Source organism: Athene noctua, chromosome 10, assembly GCF_965140245.1.
Source record: "Athene noctua chromosome 10, bAthNoc1.hap1.1, whole genome shotgun sequence".
NCBI classification, from domain to species: Eukaryota; Metazoa; Chordata; class Aves; order Strigiformes; family Strigidae; genus Athene; species Athene noctua.
The window spans coordinates 19,270,295-19,284,000 of NC_134046.1; the positions used below are offsets into that span (position 1 = coordinate 19,270,295).

The 13,706-nt window shown below is 45.1% G+C and overlaps 1 protein-coding gene across 2 annotated transcripts in view; it reads left to right on the forward strand.

Moving 5' to 3' along the window:
• HEMK1 (HemK methyltransferase 1, mitochondrial release factors N(5)-glutamine) overlaps positions 1-13,706 on the forward strand; it is a 35,751-nt gene that overhangs the window by 19,284 nt on the left and 2,761 nt on the right. The window contains exons 5-10 of one of the 2 annotated variants that reach the window (XM_074914296.1): positions 3,050-3,202; positions 5,241-5,305; positions 8,624-8,673; positions 10,008-10,113; positions 11,103-11,198; positions 13,017-13,130. In XM_074914296.1, the coding sequence (XP_074770397.1) occupies positions 3,050-3,202; positions 5,241-5,305; positions 8,624-8,673; positions 10,008-10,113; positions 11,103-11,198; positions 13,017-13,130 (584 nt within the window). The remainder of the gene's footprint in view (positions 1-3,049; positions 3,203-5,240; positions 5,306-8,623; positions 8,674-10,007; positions 10,114-11,102; positions 11,199-13,016; positions 13,131-13,706) is intronic. The other variant, XM_074914297.1, reaches the window with a different exon arrangement.

Consider the following 13,706-nt stretch of genomic DNA (forward strand, 5'->3'; position numbering starts at 1 on the left):
GGTTGCCCAAAGCCCCGTCCAACCTGGCCTTGAACCCTTCCAGGGAGGGGGCAGCCACAGCTGCTCTGGGAAACCTGTGCCAGGGCCTCACCACCCTCACAGTAAAGAATTTCTTCCTTATATCTAATCTAAATCTACTCTCTGTCAGTTTAAAACTGTTACTCCTTGTCCTACCTCTACATCCCCTGATAAAGAGTCCCTCCCCACCTTTCCTGTAGCCCCTTTAAGTTCTTGAAGGCCGCTCTAAGGTCTCCCCGGAGCCTTCTCTTCTCCAGGCTGAACACCCCCAACTCTCTCAGCCTGTCCTCACAGGGGGGTGCTCCAGCCCCTTGAGCATCTTTGTGGCCTCCTCTGGACCTGCTTGAGCAGGTCTGTGTCCTTCTGATGTTGGTGCCCCCAGAGCTGGACACAGCACTGCAGGGGGGGGTCTCACAAGGGTGGAGTAGAGAGGGAGAATCCCCTCCCTCACCCTGCTGGCCACACTGCTCTGGATGCAGCCCAGGACGTGGTTGGCTTTCTGGGCTGTGAGCACACATTGCTGGCTCAGGGTCAGTTTTCCATCCCCCAGTACCCCCAAGTCCCCCTCCTCAGGGCTGCTCTCCATCCACTCCTCGCCCAGCCTGGATTTGTGCTTGGGATTGCCCTGGCCCATGTGCAGGACCTTGCACTTGGCCTTGTTGAACTCCATGAGGTTCACATGGTCCCACCTCTCCAGCCTGTCCAGGTGCCTCTGGATGGCACATCCCTGCCCTCCAGCGTGTCACCCACACCACACAGCTTGGCGTTGCTGGTTCAGTCGCACTGGCCATGTCACCAGCAAAGATGTTAAACAGCACCGGTCCCAACACCAACCCCTGAGGAATGGTGCTTGTCACTGCTCTCCACTTGGACATTGAGCTGTTGACCTCAACTCTTTGACTGTGCCCATCATGCTAATTCCTTATCTACCGAGTGGTCCATCTGCCAAACTCATGTCTCTCCAATTTGCTGATGAAGATGTCATGCAGGACAGTGTCAAAAGCTTTGCACAAGTCCACGTAGATTATGTCTGTTGCTCTTCCCTTGTCCACCAGCACCTTGACCCTGTTATAGAAGGCCACCAAATTAGTCGGGCACGATTTGTCCTTAGTGAAGCCATGTTGGATGTCACTAATCACCTAATTTTCCATGTGCCATAGCAGAGTTTCCAGGAGGATCCACTCCATGATCTTGCTGGGCACAGAGGTGAGACTGATTGGTCTGTAGTTCTCTCTTCTTCCTGTTTTCCCTTTTTAAACATGGGATAATGTTTACCCTCGTCCAGTCAGCAGGAACTTCACCGGACTGTCATGACATCTCAAATATAATGGATAGTGGCTTAGCCACTTCACCTGCCAGTTCCCTCAGGAATCTCATTAGGTCCCCTGGACTTGTGCCCTTTCAGCTTCCTTAGATGGTCTTGAACCTGACTCTCTCCTAGAGTGGACAGTTCCTCATTCTCTCAGTCTCTGCCTTCTGTGCCTTGGGTGGTGTGACTGGAGTCCTTGCTTGAGGCAAAAAAGTTATTGCGTATCTCGGCCTTCTCCATGTCCTAGGTGACCGTGTCTCCCATTTCCTTCTGGAGAGGGCCCGCATTTTTTTCCCTAGTCTTCCTCATCTCTAAGGCTTCATTTTTATATCTGTTTGCATCCTCCCTCCCTACTTACTGCAGATGCAAATTGGCCTAGCAAGAAGGATGATCAACAGCAACAAATATCTTCATAAAAACTACAGCTTTGCACAAAGCATTTATTACACTGCACCCCAGTCAGGGTGATGTATCCAAGGAAGAGCTTATGCCCTTATGTACAAGCCTGCTCAGTTTAGGCTCCTGAAAAAGGCCATTGCTTTACTAAAGAGAAGCTACCCTGCCTTCCAGGACATGTTGCTTTATAATATTCCTGCACATACCAAGAACATGCAAGATTCCTTGTAAAAATGAAAGGCTAGTAATTTCCCTGGTAATGTCTTTAATTTTTAACTCTTGGCAAAAACAAGCCAGTTATTCTTTGTAAACTTTTTTTCTGGATTTACAGGAGAGATCCAAGAGCAGACCTCTCAAGTGGAGTAACCTAGGCATCATGGAAGCACCTTGGGCAGTAAGGCCTTGTTTCTGCACTGTTGTGCCGTGAAAACACAAGGATTGTAGGGAGTTGCGAGCACCTGCTAAAGCTGCTTATGCACTCAAGTTGTTTATAAGGTTTCTGTCTTACAGTTTTCTCTGGTGAATATCAAGGGAAGTTTGTGCTGCAGCCTGAGAGAGTCATATGTGTGCTTTCTCTTGTAGCTAGTCACTTATTTTCACAAACCTTAGAACTGTATGTCTTTGAGACCTCTGCTGCTGGTTGGATTTTATATGAACTTGTAAAGGGATTTAAAAAAGAGTAGATTGATGGGAGCGAGGAGGCAGCAATGGCAGAGATGCATACAGATCCAGTAGCATGGATGAAAATCTTTTCCATGTGACTTCATGCCAACAAAATGAGTAAGAGTCCACAATCTGATATCCAGCTTATTTGGGTCATTTAGTAATTCATTGTCTTTGCTTTGTATCTGCAGGTTGGATTATTTTTTTAGATGCTGTTAAGAGTTGTGCATCTGCCTCCACATTACGTACCATACTGAGACAGTATCGAAATCTTAGATTTTGAAGCTTACAAATTCTGAAAGCTGGAATTTTGGAGTAAATAAAATTCTGTTGCAGAAGATAATGTGCTCCAGCTGTTTGGTTATTGTTTTTCCCAACAGTGCTAGAAGATTTCAGAGGATTTGTGGGGAATTGTATCCTGAGGATTTGGTTACTAATCAAAGCACCCTGTGGGGGAGATAGAACTAAAGTGACTTCTGGCATGTCAGTTCCATTGCTGCCATCTGTGTTTTAAAAATCAGCAACAAAAATACATTTCATTGGGCTACAGACTCAAATTTAACTCCACTCCTCAGACCACAAAGGTGTGAGTCAATACAGTAACCATAGAAATGTTTGGTTTTGTTTGATTTTTTTTTTTTTTTGGTTGTTTTTTTTTGTTAGGATCTTGTCTCTTTAGTTTTGGAGGAAGAATCTCGAAAATGTGAGAAGAATTCAGACCTCTGCTTCCCAGTTCCTGTCCCTCATCCCATGATCCTGGAGATTGGCTGCGGCTCTGGAGCAATTGCTCTGAGTCTGTTGTGCAAACTGCCACAGGTGAGCTTTTTTCAGTGTGCTCATGGCACATTAGATGCCTGTGTTACAGGACAATCCCACTCTACTAGTCTTTGTAGACAACCTTCTTTGCTTTGGTGGGACTTCAGCAGCTAAGGTCTCTAACAGTCAGGCTCTATAAGTTCATGCTAGGTAGAAGAGGGATATTTAGGAATTGCTCTCCCCAGCTGTCCGTGGGAGTAGTGGAAACATAGTCAGAATGAAAGAAGCAAATGTGTTCATTATTCAGCTGTCGCAGCTCGCTATTAATCACCTTAGCTTGAAGCACTGGTGGGTGTTAGTTTAAGCTAGTATCCTGGGCTGTGGACAAGAGGGACTGAGGCAGGGACACACACTCTATTAGTCGAATTCATGGGGCAGTCAACTCTCAAAATCACCTTACTGTGAATCAGAAGATCTTGTCTCTAGGAGACTGAAGACTAAATGAATGCAGGGAAGGGATTACCGTAGAAGTGGCAGTACTTGGGATCAATATGACAAGCATATGTCACACTGCCAAAACATTTTTTTTTTTTTTTAAGTCTTTTGTTCTTTAATAACAACCCACACCTTTTGAACAGAGTGAAAAGAGCAGGAAGGGGACTGAAATCTGGGTGACCAAAGCCCTTCTTGCCTCTGATTACTGTGGCATGTAACATGATTACTGAGATACTGTTGGTAGGCAGAAAGAGAAATGAATCCAAGATCTCTTTGCATGTGGTTGGGGGAAAAAATATTCCCCTTTTCTCAGAATTGCAAACCAGCCAGTTCCTTCTCATGAACAAGAATTGATGTTGCCAACCCCTCCTCTTGGAGAAGTATAAGATTTGGTGTGTAAGAATTATATGTTGATGCCTGTGTTCTTCCTCCCAGTGACCTAATAAGGTTAATACTTGAGCTTCATGACTTTAAAGTATAATTACTTTGATTTCCTGAGCTGTACTTTATGCTCTTTTCCTTGCCTGTTAAGTTAAAGAGCTGTGTCTGTCTGGTCCTGTAACTGGTAACAGTCCTTTCCCAGGTGGCTAACACAAACTGCTGTGCCCAGACAAATAAGGACTCTTGACTGATTGGAGTTAGTGGTAGCCACACTGACAGCTAACTGGAGTTTACACTGTGTGATCTCTTTAGTGTTTGAGCCAGAATTTGGCCCTAAGGTACTGAGAAGACAACAGCAACTTTTTGCTTATGGATTCAGCTGTGTCCTTCACCTTAAGGGCCAGCTTCATGTGTGTGGGTTCTAGTCTCAGGCTGTGAAATTAATGATGGCCAGTCACACCTTCATCTCCAAATGCAAAGCAGTTTCTTTAAGGATGCTTCCTCTATATAAATACCAACATCTGTGTTCAAAAAACATTAAGCAAAGCAAAACCAAGTCAGGCCTTTGCCTGCACTTTTCCCAAGGTGGATTGGAAGGTCAAATAAATCTCTGTGTAGTCTTATCTCTTAATGTACACTGGAAGGCTCTCAAATACCTGATACACAGTCAAGTACATGCAGTCAATACACACAGTGAAACTGGTGTAAGGACTGCAGTGGAGTAACTAGGCAAAAGGTGTCTGTGTAACAGATGGAAAATGCCAGAACCTCTGTCCAAGTTGTTGTGTTAATGCTGGGAGGGATTCTGTCTGCATGAGAGAGGAGAAGCCTAGAACTTGATCTTCCTTTAAGCTGTGTCTACTCCAGACGAGCCAGAGTGTTGAGTCTCAGACTGCTAGGAGCTATGAACATACCAGGTGATGTGAGTCAGTGTGACTCCATTGTTGTCAGCTGAGCAGTTTGGTCACCAGCCTGTCTATTTTGGTAGACTGTTGGCAGTGTTGCAGAGTGCCTTCTGTCACGTTAGTGGCCTTCCTAGAAGTGACTTGTGATCCCATCAGTGCCCTGAGAGGCATTCTTCATGAGCTATTGCTGTTAGGAGCCAAGAGTGAACAGTCAATTGCTGGTCTTTATCTTGCATGTCCTTTTTGGCAGAGCTCCTCTGCTCAGGAACCTTGATGTTGCAATACTTGTTTGGTGGTGTGGGTTTTTTCTGTCCTAGAGCCGGGTGATAGCTGTGGATAAAGAGGAGGCTGCTGTGGATCTCACCAGGGAGAATGCACATAGGTAAAAGCCCACATATTACCCATTTTTTATAAATTGTTGTTTGAGAAAGACCATATTTGGACATGTAGTTGATGTTTATCACCACTGGAAACCAGAGAACATTTAGTTGGTCGAGCTCCTAAAGTGTGTAAGAATTCAGAAAAAAAAAATCTTTTATTTACCAGAGTGTTTTTTTCTTTGAGTTGTGAATGTGCTTTGCAAAGACAGCAGCCTAAATAAAGCGATAGTACTTACATGCTGTCTGTCTTCCAAGGATTTTCAAAGCATTTCATGGTAACTGCTCTTATTTCGTCCTGTGAACTTGGAAAACTCAAGACAGTGGGTGGTAAGAATGTGTATGTCACTGAGGAGGTTAAGGACAAATACAGCCTGAACCTTTCTCTGTCTGTCTCCCTGTATCGTTATTACTGTGTTTGTTTCTGTTGCTCCTCTAGATACACACTCCAGTAGCACTTTTACTCTGATGTGCTGGTGTGGTGTCCCTCAGTACCCTCCTTGCAGTCCTGGGCTTGGTGAGAATGGTGCTGCTGGGGCCTGTGCTGTTTGGATGACGCCTGTGCTGTGGCTGGATGTTCAGGGCTGCTGAATCAAACACCTTGGGCCTGAAGTCAGGACAGACCTGTATCAGGTTGACTTTGTCCTTCCACTGCTGTAGCTGGTTCTTCTTAACTCAAGTTATTCTAGATTGTCACTGACAGTGAGCCCCAGAGCTAGAATCTTGGTATACTTTTGAGTCCAGGATCCCAGTCTCTGTAGACATTGTAAAAGGTACAGAGCTCTAGTATGTACTCATATCCTCAGTAACTGCTGGGCCCTAGGCGTTATTTAGAGCAGTCTCAGGAAGGATTCCTATGGCTGCCTCTTACGGAGTCTAGGACAGCTGTGAGTATTAAGAAGTGCTCGTTAACTGACATTTCTCTCCACAGGGCCTTTTTTCCCAAGCTGCTGCCAGAACTGGGGCTACAGAGACAGGCTGCCTCTGTTTCTGGCTGCACCGAGCTGCATCACTTCTTGCAACCCAGTCCCAGCTCTTATGTGAGCCTGAAGTGATGTGTAGGAACAAGCTCTTCCCACACTTGTCACCTCACTGTTACCGTTTGCCTCCTAGTTCAGTTATAAGGAACGGGGAACAGAGATTTCCTTCTGATGTGTCAAGTTCTCTTGCAATTTTTCATAGATATAATAAAAGATGGCCAGATTTTTGCTTCCTTGGTAGATTATTGCTCTGGCATCTGGGAAAAATAATCTTGCTTTTTAACGTGGCTTGTTGACTCAAGAATGGATGAGGGAGTGTAAATGCCATGCCAGAGAACCTCCTATTTCTCCATGCATGTTTTCATTGCATCCTTGTGATCTTGTCCATGGCATGGTGCCCTGTAGCTCTTGGGAGAGAAGCCAGTAGGATAAGCTGTGTTACTGCTTGACTGAAGCCAGTTTGGTTCCTGCCTTCTTTTCAGAGCTCCCTTATGACAGTTTTGTTCTCTAGATGCTTCAGTGAGTCTTTCACTAAATCAGTCCCAGTGCCAGATCGCCCATCTGGGGACACTGCAGACAGATGCAGGAATCCCTCCCTTTCTTGACACCTGTGTTTGCTGGCAGGGCAGTACTGTAGGCCCTCAGCAAAGACAAATAGGACTTGGGTATAAGGCCTTTGTCACAGCATGCTCAATGAACCCCGTTGGGTAACCTTGTGGTGTTACACTGAAGAGCTGGGAGGAAAACTGCCACTGTGGTGGGAGGAGAGAACATGCTGGGAAGAGCTGCAGTTTTCTCTAGACATTACCTACACTGAGGTCAGGAGTTAGGGGACAGTGCAGATTCTCTGCCACAATGTGCTGTTGCTGGTCTGGGAATGTCATCTCCTGTGGGAGGCTTGGAGTCTTTCTCCAACAGCAAATCTTGACCACCCTTGTCATTCTGACTTTGCAAAGTGCTTCCTCTGACATTGCTCAAATGTCTTCACAAAACCCAGAAGCAAAACTGGTGAGAAGGGAGAGATATTTTGATGGGTGGACCATGTAGCTGAGGAATTAGAGGTTCTGTTCCTTCCTTGCTGTCTCACACTCTCTGTTTCTGTGACCTCTCCTGTAGCATCAGGCTGCCACCAAGCACCAAGGCTACTTTCAGACCAGCCTCTCTTTTGTGTTGCAGGAGCATCAAGGGAGCTTTGTCAGAGGCTTCCTAAGATTTATGGCGGTCACTGTCTCTATTGTTTTCCTGTGTCAGGAAGCATATTCTGTAGCAAGCTGGGATCTAGGGATGGATCATGCCAGGTTGTGACAGACTGGAGCACCATAAGCACCATGCAGTGGCACTCTGGCAGTCTCAAGGTTGTTCTGTCTTGGATTAGAGTAGTGGGTCAGGGAGATCAGCATCTTGGCCAAGATTTCTCCTTGAGAATTACTGAGATCTTTATAGACCTGATTCTTAAAATAGTAAGCCAGCATGCTTCCTTGCTCCCTTGTCACAGGTAAAGGGGAGGTGTATGTGTCTTCTCATGCCTTCAGGGGTTCTGCTGGTGTCAGCACCCTGGGGATGTCTGGCTGCAGATGAAAGGCACTGACCATAACATGTGTTTCACAATTAATGTGCACAGAGGCGTCAGGGGAAAGAAAGATCATGAGTCAGAAACTAGTATCTGAGAGATCCTAGTGTGTATTTTAAATACATTATACTGTACAGTGTGTGCATGAGCTGTCCCTAAAGGAGTCCCTTTTCCTAGCTCTGTGTCTGCCACCGGGGTTCTGCTGCACTGGCCTCCTGGTAGGGTGCAGTAATGTCTCATCACCTTAACATGGCATGTGAGGTGAGATGCAAAAATGCCTAGAAAATACATTCAGATGCTAGAAGATCTGTTAAGATCTAGATCATCAAGGAGGCTGAAGAAAGAATGTGGCAAACACATGAGCATGTTGTCTCCACTTACAGTAGCAGGTTTACATATTTGAAGCAGGTGATTTTGTTGTGGGTTTGTTTTTTTGTGGTTTTGTGTTTTTGTTTCAGGGATGGTGAGCTTACCTGGGGGAGGCTTTGCAGATGTAGTTAATATGTAGCAGTGTGGGGGAATATTGCACCCTGGAATCACCATGAATGCAGAGTGTGCTCTTTTTTTTGAATTTGTTCTTCAGGCAGAGAGCAGATCCTAAACTTCCCTTGCAGCTTGAGAGGAATCCAGCTGCAGTCAGTGGGGTAGGATATACGTGTATCAGATAAGAGATGGGATATTTAATGATTTGTTTATAGAACGTGCTATTCATGAATCCACAAACATGCCCCCTAATCTTTCTTCTTTCTGTCCTTGCATCTGGAATTTTACAGGCTGCAACTCCAGGAGAGGATCCACATCCTCCACCATGACGTTTCATACAGTAACTCTTTTCACTGTTATAATCTCCTTTGTCTTTCTCCTTTTTTACTTTGTGGGGCGGTGGGTGGGCAGGCTTGAGAGACAGACAAGGGACCCCTTTGGGATGCAGACGTCAGGAGGGTGTTGAAGTTAATAAAGATCAGTAAGAAGTGAGCTAGTGAATCTTTTCCCTTCAAAGATTTCCAGGCAAGATTATCAGCTGAGAGAAGTCCCTGACTCCATCAGAAGGTGAATTGTCCTGGTTTTAGGTGTCTAAAGGTTGTGTCTGAGCTGATAGTCCAGGTGCTTTCTAGTGTTGTTGGGGAGAGGCAAGTATATACAGAGTGTAATTCATTCCATGCTGACATGGATGCTTTAAATAAACATGTATATGCCTGTATCTCCATTGATGGAAGAGGGAGCCCAGATATTTATCTTAGATTAAATGCCCAGCCTTATTCATCTAAAATTAGGTCTGGACCTGGCTGAAACCAGTTAAAGCTGCTGTTTGGTGAGGCTTATCTAGTTAGGTGGATGCATGCTCAGCTGTTTCTTAGCCAGGAGCTGTGGAGCCAGGAGCTCCAGCAGTGTAGATTCATTAGTGCACCTTTCTGACACTGCTACCTCTTGGGGCTATGACTGCGCAATCTTCTGTCTGCAAATCTGTTTGTGCTGCCCATACTCCAAACAGCAGTAAGCCAGCCAGAAGACATGTCATTGCATTGGCATTGCACCTTCATGGGTAAGCCCTGGGCTAAGAGGCTGGCCTGAGGACAGTGCCACACTCACATCGTTCCACAGTGTCTGGTTCGACGCTGGTACATGTCAGTCCAGAGAGTAGCATGAGCATAGTGAGCTGAACCTTGTCAGCAGAAGACCAAACCGTTAGATGGTTGATACTGCTGAGAGGGCCTGACTCTTTCGCTCATTAGAGGTCCTCTGCAGCTCTGATAAGAGGAGGGATATGAATCCTGACAGTTGGTCTAAGCTCCCACTTAGGTCTTTGTGGGTTCTCTCAAGTTCCAGTTCTTGCTTTACATCTAGATGGGTGCAGAGCTGCAGAGCATCAAGGCTCTGTGCTTTGTAACATGTTCCGCTAAGTGGATGATGAAAGAATGATACTTTACCTGTGCTTAGTTTCATCTCACTCTTGCGTTCAAGGTGAGAGAGTGAGCAGGCCAGGCTCTCCCAAAAAGAAATAGGATAAATTTTTTTTTAGAGAAGAGCAGAGCCAAACACACAGGACAGAAACACACTGTGTCTGGAGAGACAGTTTCCTGAATAGAATTTTGACACTGAACTCATAGGGAAGATTGCTGTGGTTGAGAGCTGGTTCTGATTCTTTTTCTTTTCTAGGTTCTGCCAAGCAGCTGCTATTCTGGGGCCCCATGGACTTCATAGTCAGTAACCCCCCATATGTCTTCCATGAAGACATGGCTTGCTTGGACACAGAAATCCTCCGGTAATCAGACAAAGAGATTTTTCTTCTCCTGTTCCTTGAAGCAAGGTTTTCTGTCTGCTTCCTTATACTACACACAACTGCACACAAAACATGCAAATGTAGTGTATATGTACATAGTGTAGGTGTGTTTATATGGTATATAATAATACAGTGTTACTTTGATTTGATACTGCTTACAGGTCTGAAACAATACCAAACTATTTTAAATATTTTTATAAATGGAGAAAGCACACACATTGGAATTAATGTTTCCAGTCCAAAAAACTGTTTCAGAACATTTCTCCTGTTAGCCTTTCTTGGTTTTTTTTTTTTTAATAATTGGTGTAAGTTTATGAAAGAAAGTACAAATAATCTGAGCAGCTTTTTGTCATGGGGAAAAAACTTAGGTGGAAATGCTATGATCCATTCTCATCCCAATAATTGCCTTAAGCAAACCAACCCACACAAACATGAATAAACTCTTTTGGGATGTGGAACTACTTGTGTGTGCTGGTTCTTCCCTGGAACTGTCACATGCGTCAGAACAAAGTCCCACACCCACCTCTGTACAAGATGTGCACCAGAGCAGATTCTGAAAGCTGAGCTTTCTACATCTTAATTTGCTCTGCTAGGTTAGAAGGCACTCTGACCTGTTTGTTGGCATGGCTGAAGTAAAGCAAGTGATCCCTTGCTGTACAGCCCACTCTCTCCCTGTCCAGCTAGCACAGAGAAAACAGTCACATGTTGGAACTGTGTGACTCTGGCTGCATTTGGCTCATAATTTTCAGGAAGAGTTCAGGGTATGTTTTCTGTTTGTGCTCAACATGGAGTTTCTCAGCCTAGTGGTAGCTGCCTTCTTACTCCCTGTATTTTACGTAAAAACTATGAGTGCTGTCACCTGCTGTAGGAGTACTGGAGTTCAGGTGTGTTCCCTGCACCTTTCTCCATCCTCAAGGGCGCGGCTCATGCCACATGACTGCTGTTAATGTCTTCCCATTCCCACACTCCAGCTATGAGGACCTTGATGCACTGGATGGGGGAGATGATGGGATGAGAGTAATCAAAACAATTCTGGCTCTGGCTCCTTCTCTTCTGAAGGATTCTGGGTAAGCACTGTCCTCTGTTTGAGTTTCATGTCTTCTGTCCATTCACTTCTGTAACTTCTGTTTCCATTTCACACAAGAAGGTATAGAGGGAAGATAGTTGCAAAAATGTGTTGTGTGTCCTGCCCTTCCCCCCCAATCCAATAATAGAAGTTTAAAAAATGTTGTGTGTGTAAGAAAAATTAGCTTGCAGTGGATTAATAAAGGGATATGAGCCTTCCTTGACCAGTTGTCATGTTTCATAGTCATTACTGAAGTGAGAATCTTTAAAGGTCAAAGCAGCAACAAAATGAACATGAAAGAAAGCAGCGGGGGGGGTGGGGGTGGGTGGGAAATAAGCGCTTTCTAAGCAGAATAACTGATTGAAGGAGAAGCAATATAGAACTCTGTGAGAATGGATGTAGATCTCTACTTCCCTCCCACCCTTTAATAAGGGGAAACTTGTTCATTGTGCTAGGATAAAATGCTGAATATCCCAGGAGAACAAAGATCAGCCAGGGATAGTTTCTTAAAGATTAAATTTCTCCATGGTTAATACTCAACTGATTGTTCCTATTCTCAGTCATGTGGGACCTATTTTGTGCTTGAAGATCCACATGCTGATATGCAAAAGTCTGTTGTGCCAGGGCAGTCACATCCTGTTGAAAATTCCTGACATTTTACCAGCATAAGAGAGGTCACTGAAAATCTGATGTTTTGAGAAGAGGAACAGGAATATTGAGAAGCATACTGCATGCAGAAGAATTCATTCCTCTTGCTTTGCATGACCACAAGAGCAGAAGATGCTCCTCAGAACTTCCCAGCAACAGAGATTGGTCCCGTGGGGTTGTTTGTTAGGATTTTTTCTTTCCCTGTTTTTTTTTTTTTTATAAGGTGGAGCCCCCGTTGAGGAGTGGAAGTTTTTTAAGGTCAGGAATGAGATCCACACCCAGCTTGTAGTTAGTTTGGTGAATTTGTAGAGAGTATTCAGTGTGGGATGTTTTAGGAATTCTCAGGAGAGCATATGATCAGAGCTTGGCCTCTCTCTATTCTTTGCCTGTCAAAGTTGTATCTTGGTTAGCTGTCACAGGCTGTAACCAGTTCCATTGTCTCCACGTGCGCTGGGGTGGTTGTGCCTTGTCGTGGGAGTGGAAGCTCAGAAACGGGCCAGTGACATAAAGCCTGACTGCAGCAGAGATGGAAATAGCCCTGCAGCATCCAGGCCTAGTCCTGGTGTGCTAACTGAGGTTCTCTGATTAGTTCCCTTATCCCTGCTGACTCTCCTTTTACAGTCCTGTATTTAGGACTGTATGGTCTGAATGCTGGTGGTGCTTTCAGACTGATTTATGGAGACATTTACTGTGGGAAACTGTGTGTACTGACTTGTACTTTGACTCTGGCTACTGGGACTTAACGTCACCCTGCTTATACGAAGAGGAACTTCATGCTGCCAGTCCAGTGCTCTGTGTTCATGCACTTGTGCCATAAAATTTCATTCTGGCCTTAAATCTTTGGGGGCTTCAGAAAGACAGAGCTGGCAGTATCTCTGCATGGGGTTCAAAAGGGATCCTTGCATCTTGATACAAGGGTTTAACTGCACAGAGAAGTACCATAAGAATTCCTGCCAAGATCAACACTTTCTCCCTCTGAAGGAGGCAGTTGAGATGTGCATCTTAAATGGACAGCTATGATCTGTTTTAGGACTACTGGACTGCAGTGTGCTTGCTGACCTCATTTCCTGCACTGGTAGGAATCATCCGGAAAGACAGACCTTAATTTTTATGTTTAGCAACCTAAATGTGTGCCTCTCCCCACTTCCTACTCCCAAATATATCCTTTCAGGAGTGTGTTTCTGGAAGTTGATCCCAGACACCCAGATATGGTGGAGAAGTGGCTACAGGCACACCCCAACTTACTACTTGTCCTCCGTGCCGTTCACAAGGACTTCTGTGGCAAGTAAGTCTTTTTTTTCCCTCCTATTTTTTCTTCCAGTATAGCTCTGTCACCTTTGTGTTATTATTATTATATCCTAGTGTTTTGCCAATTATTAGGCCTAGCATAAAGGACACAGCCAGCATAAAGATGAACCAATAACCAAATTGTATTTGATACAAAAGGGTCAGTACCTGGGTGAGCGCTGGGGGTACAAACAAGTCAGATTATACATAATCAACATCAATCCCACTGACCCCAACAGCGACACCGCACGACCAGCAACGGGTGGAATAAATGGTGAAATGCATCTCCCATAGAAGGGATGGGAGACAACTGAGTCAACAAGCCAAACACATAAGACCAAGGAAGCCACATACTGAATCTCTACACAGCCCGCATTTACAAAAGCCAGAGCTGACTGGAGCCCAGTCCCAGGGAGGCGGGAGGTCCTTCCCCAACAGGGAACTCTGCACAGGGCATCCACCTCACACACAGACACTGCCCCTGCCTGCAAGTGGTCCCAGCTTTATCCCTCAGTGGGACACCTGACCTTTGTTACTGACTGCGGGACCCCTGGGGCTCCTTTACCCAATGGCT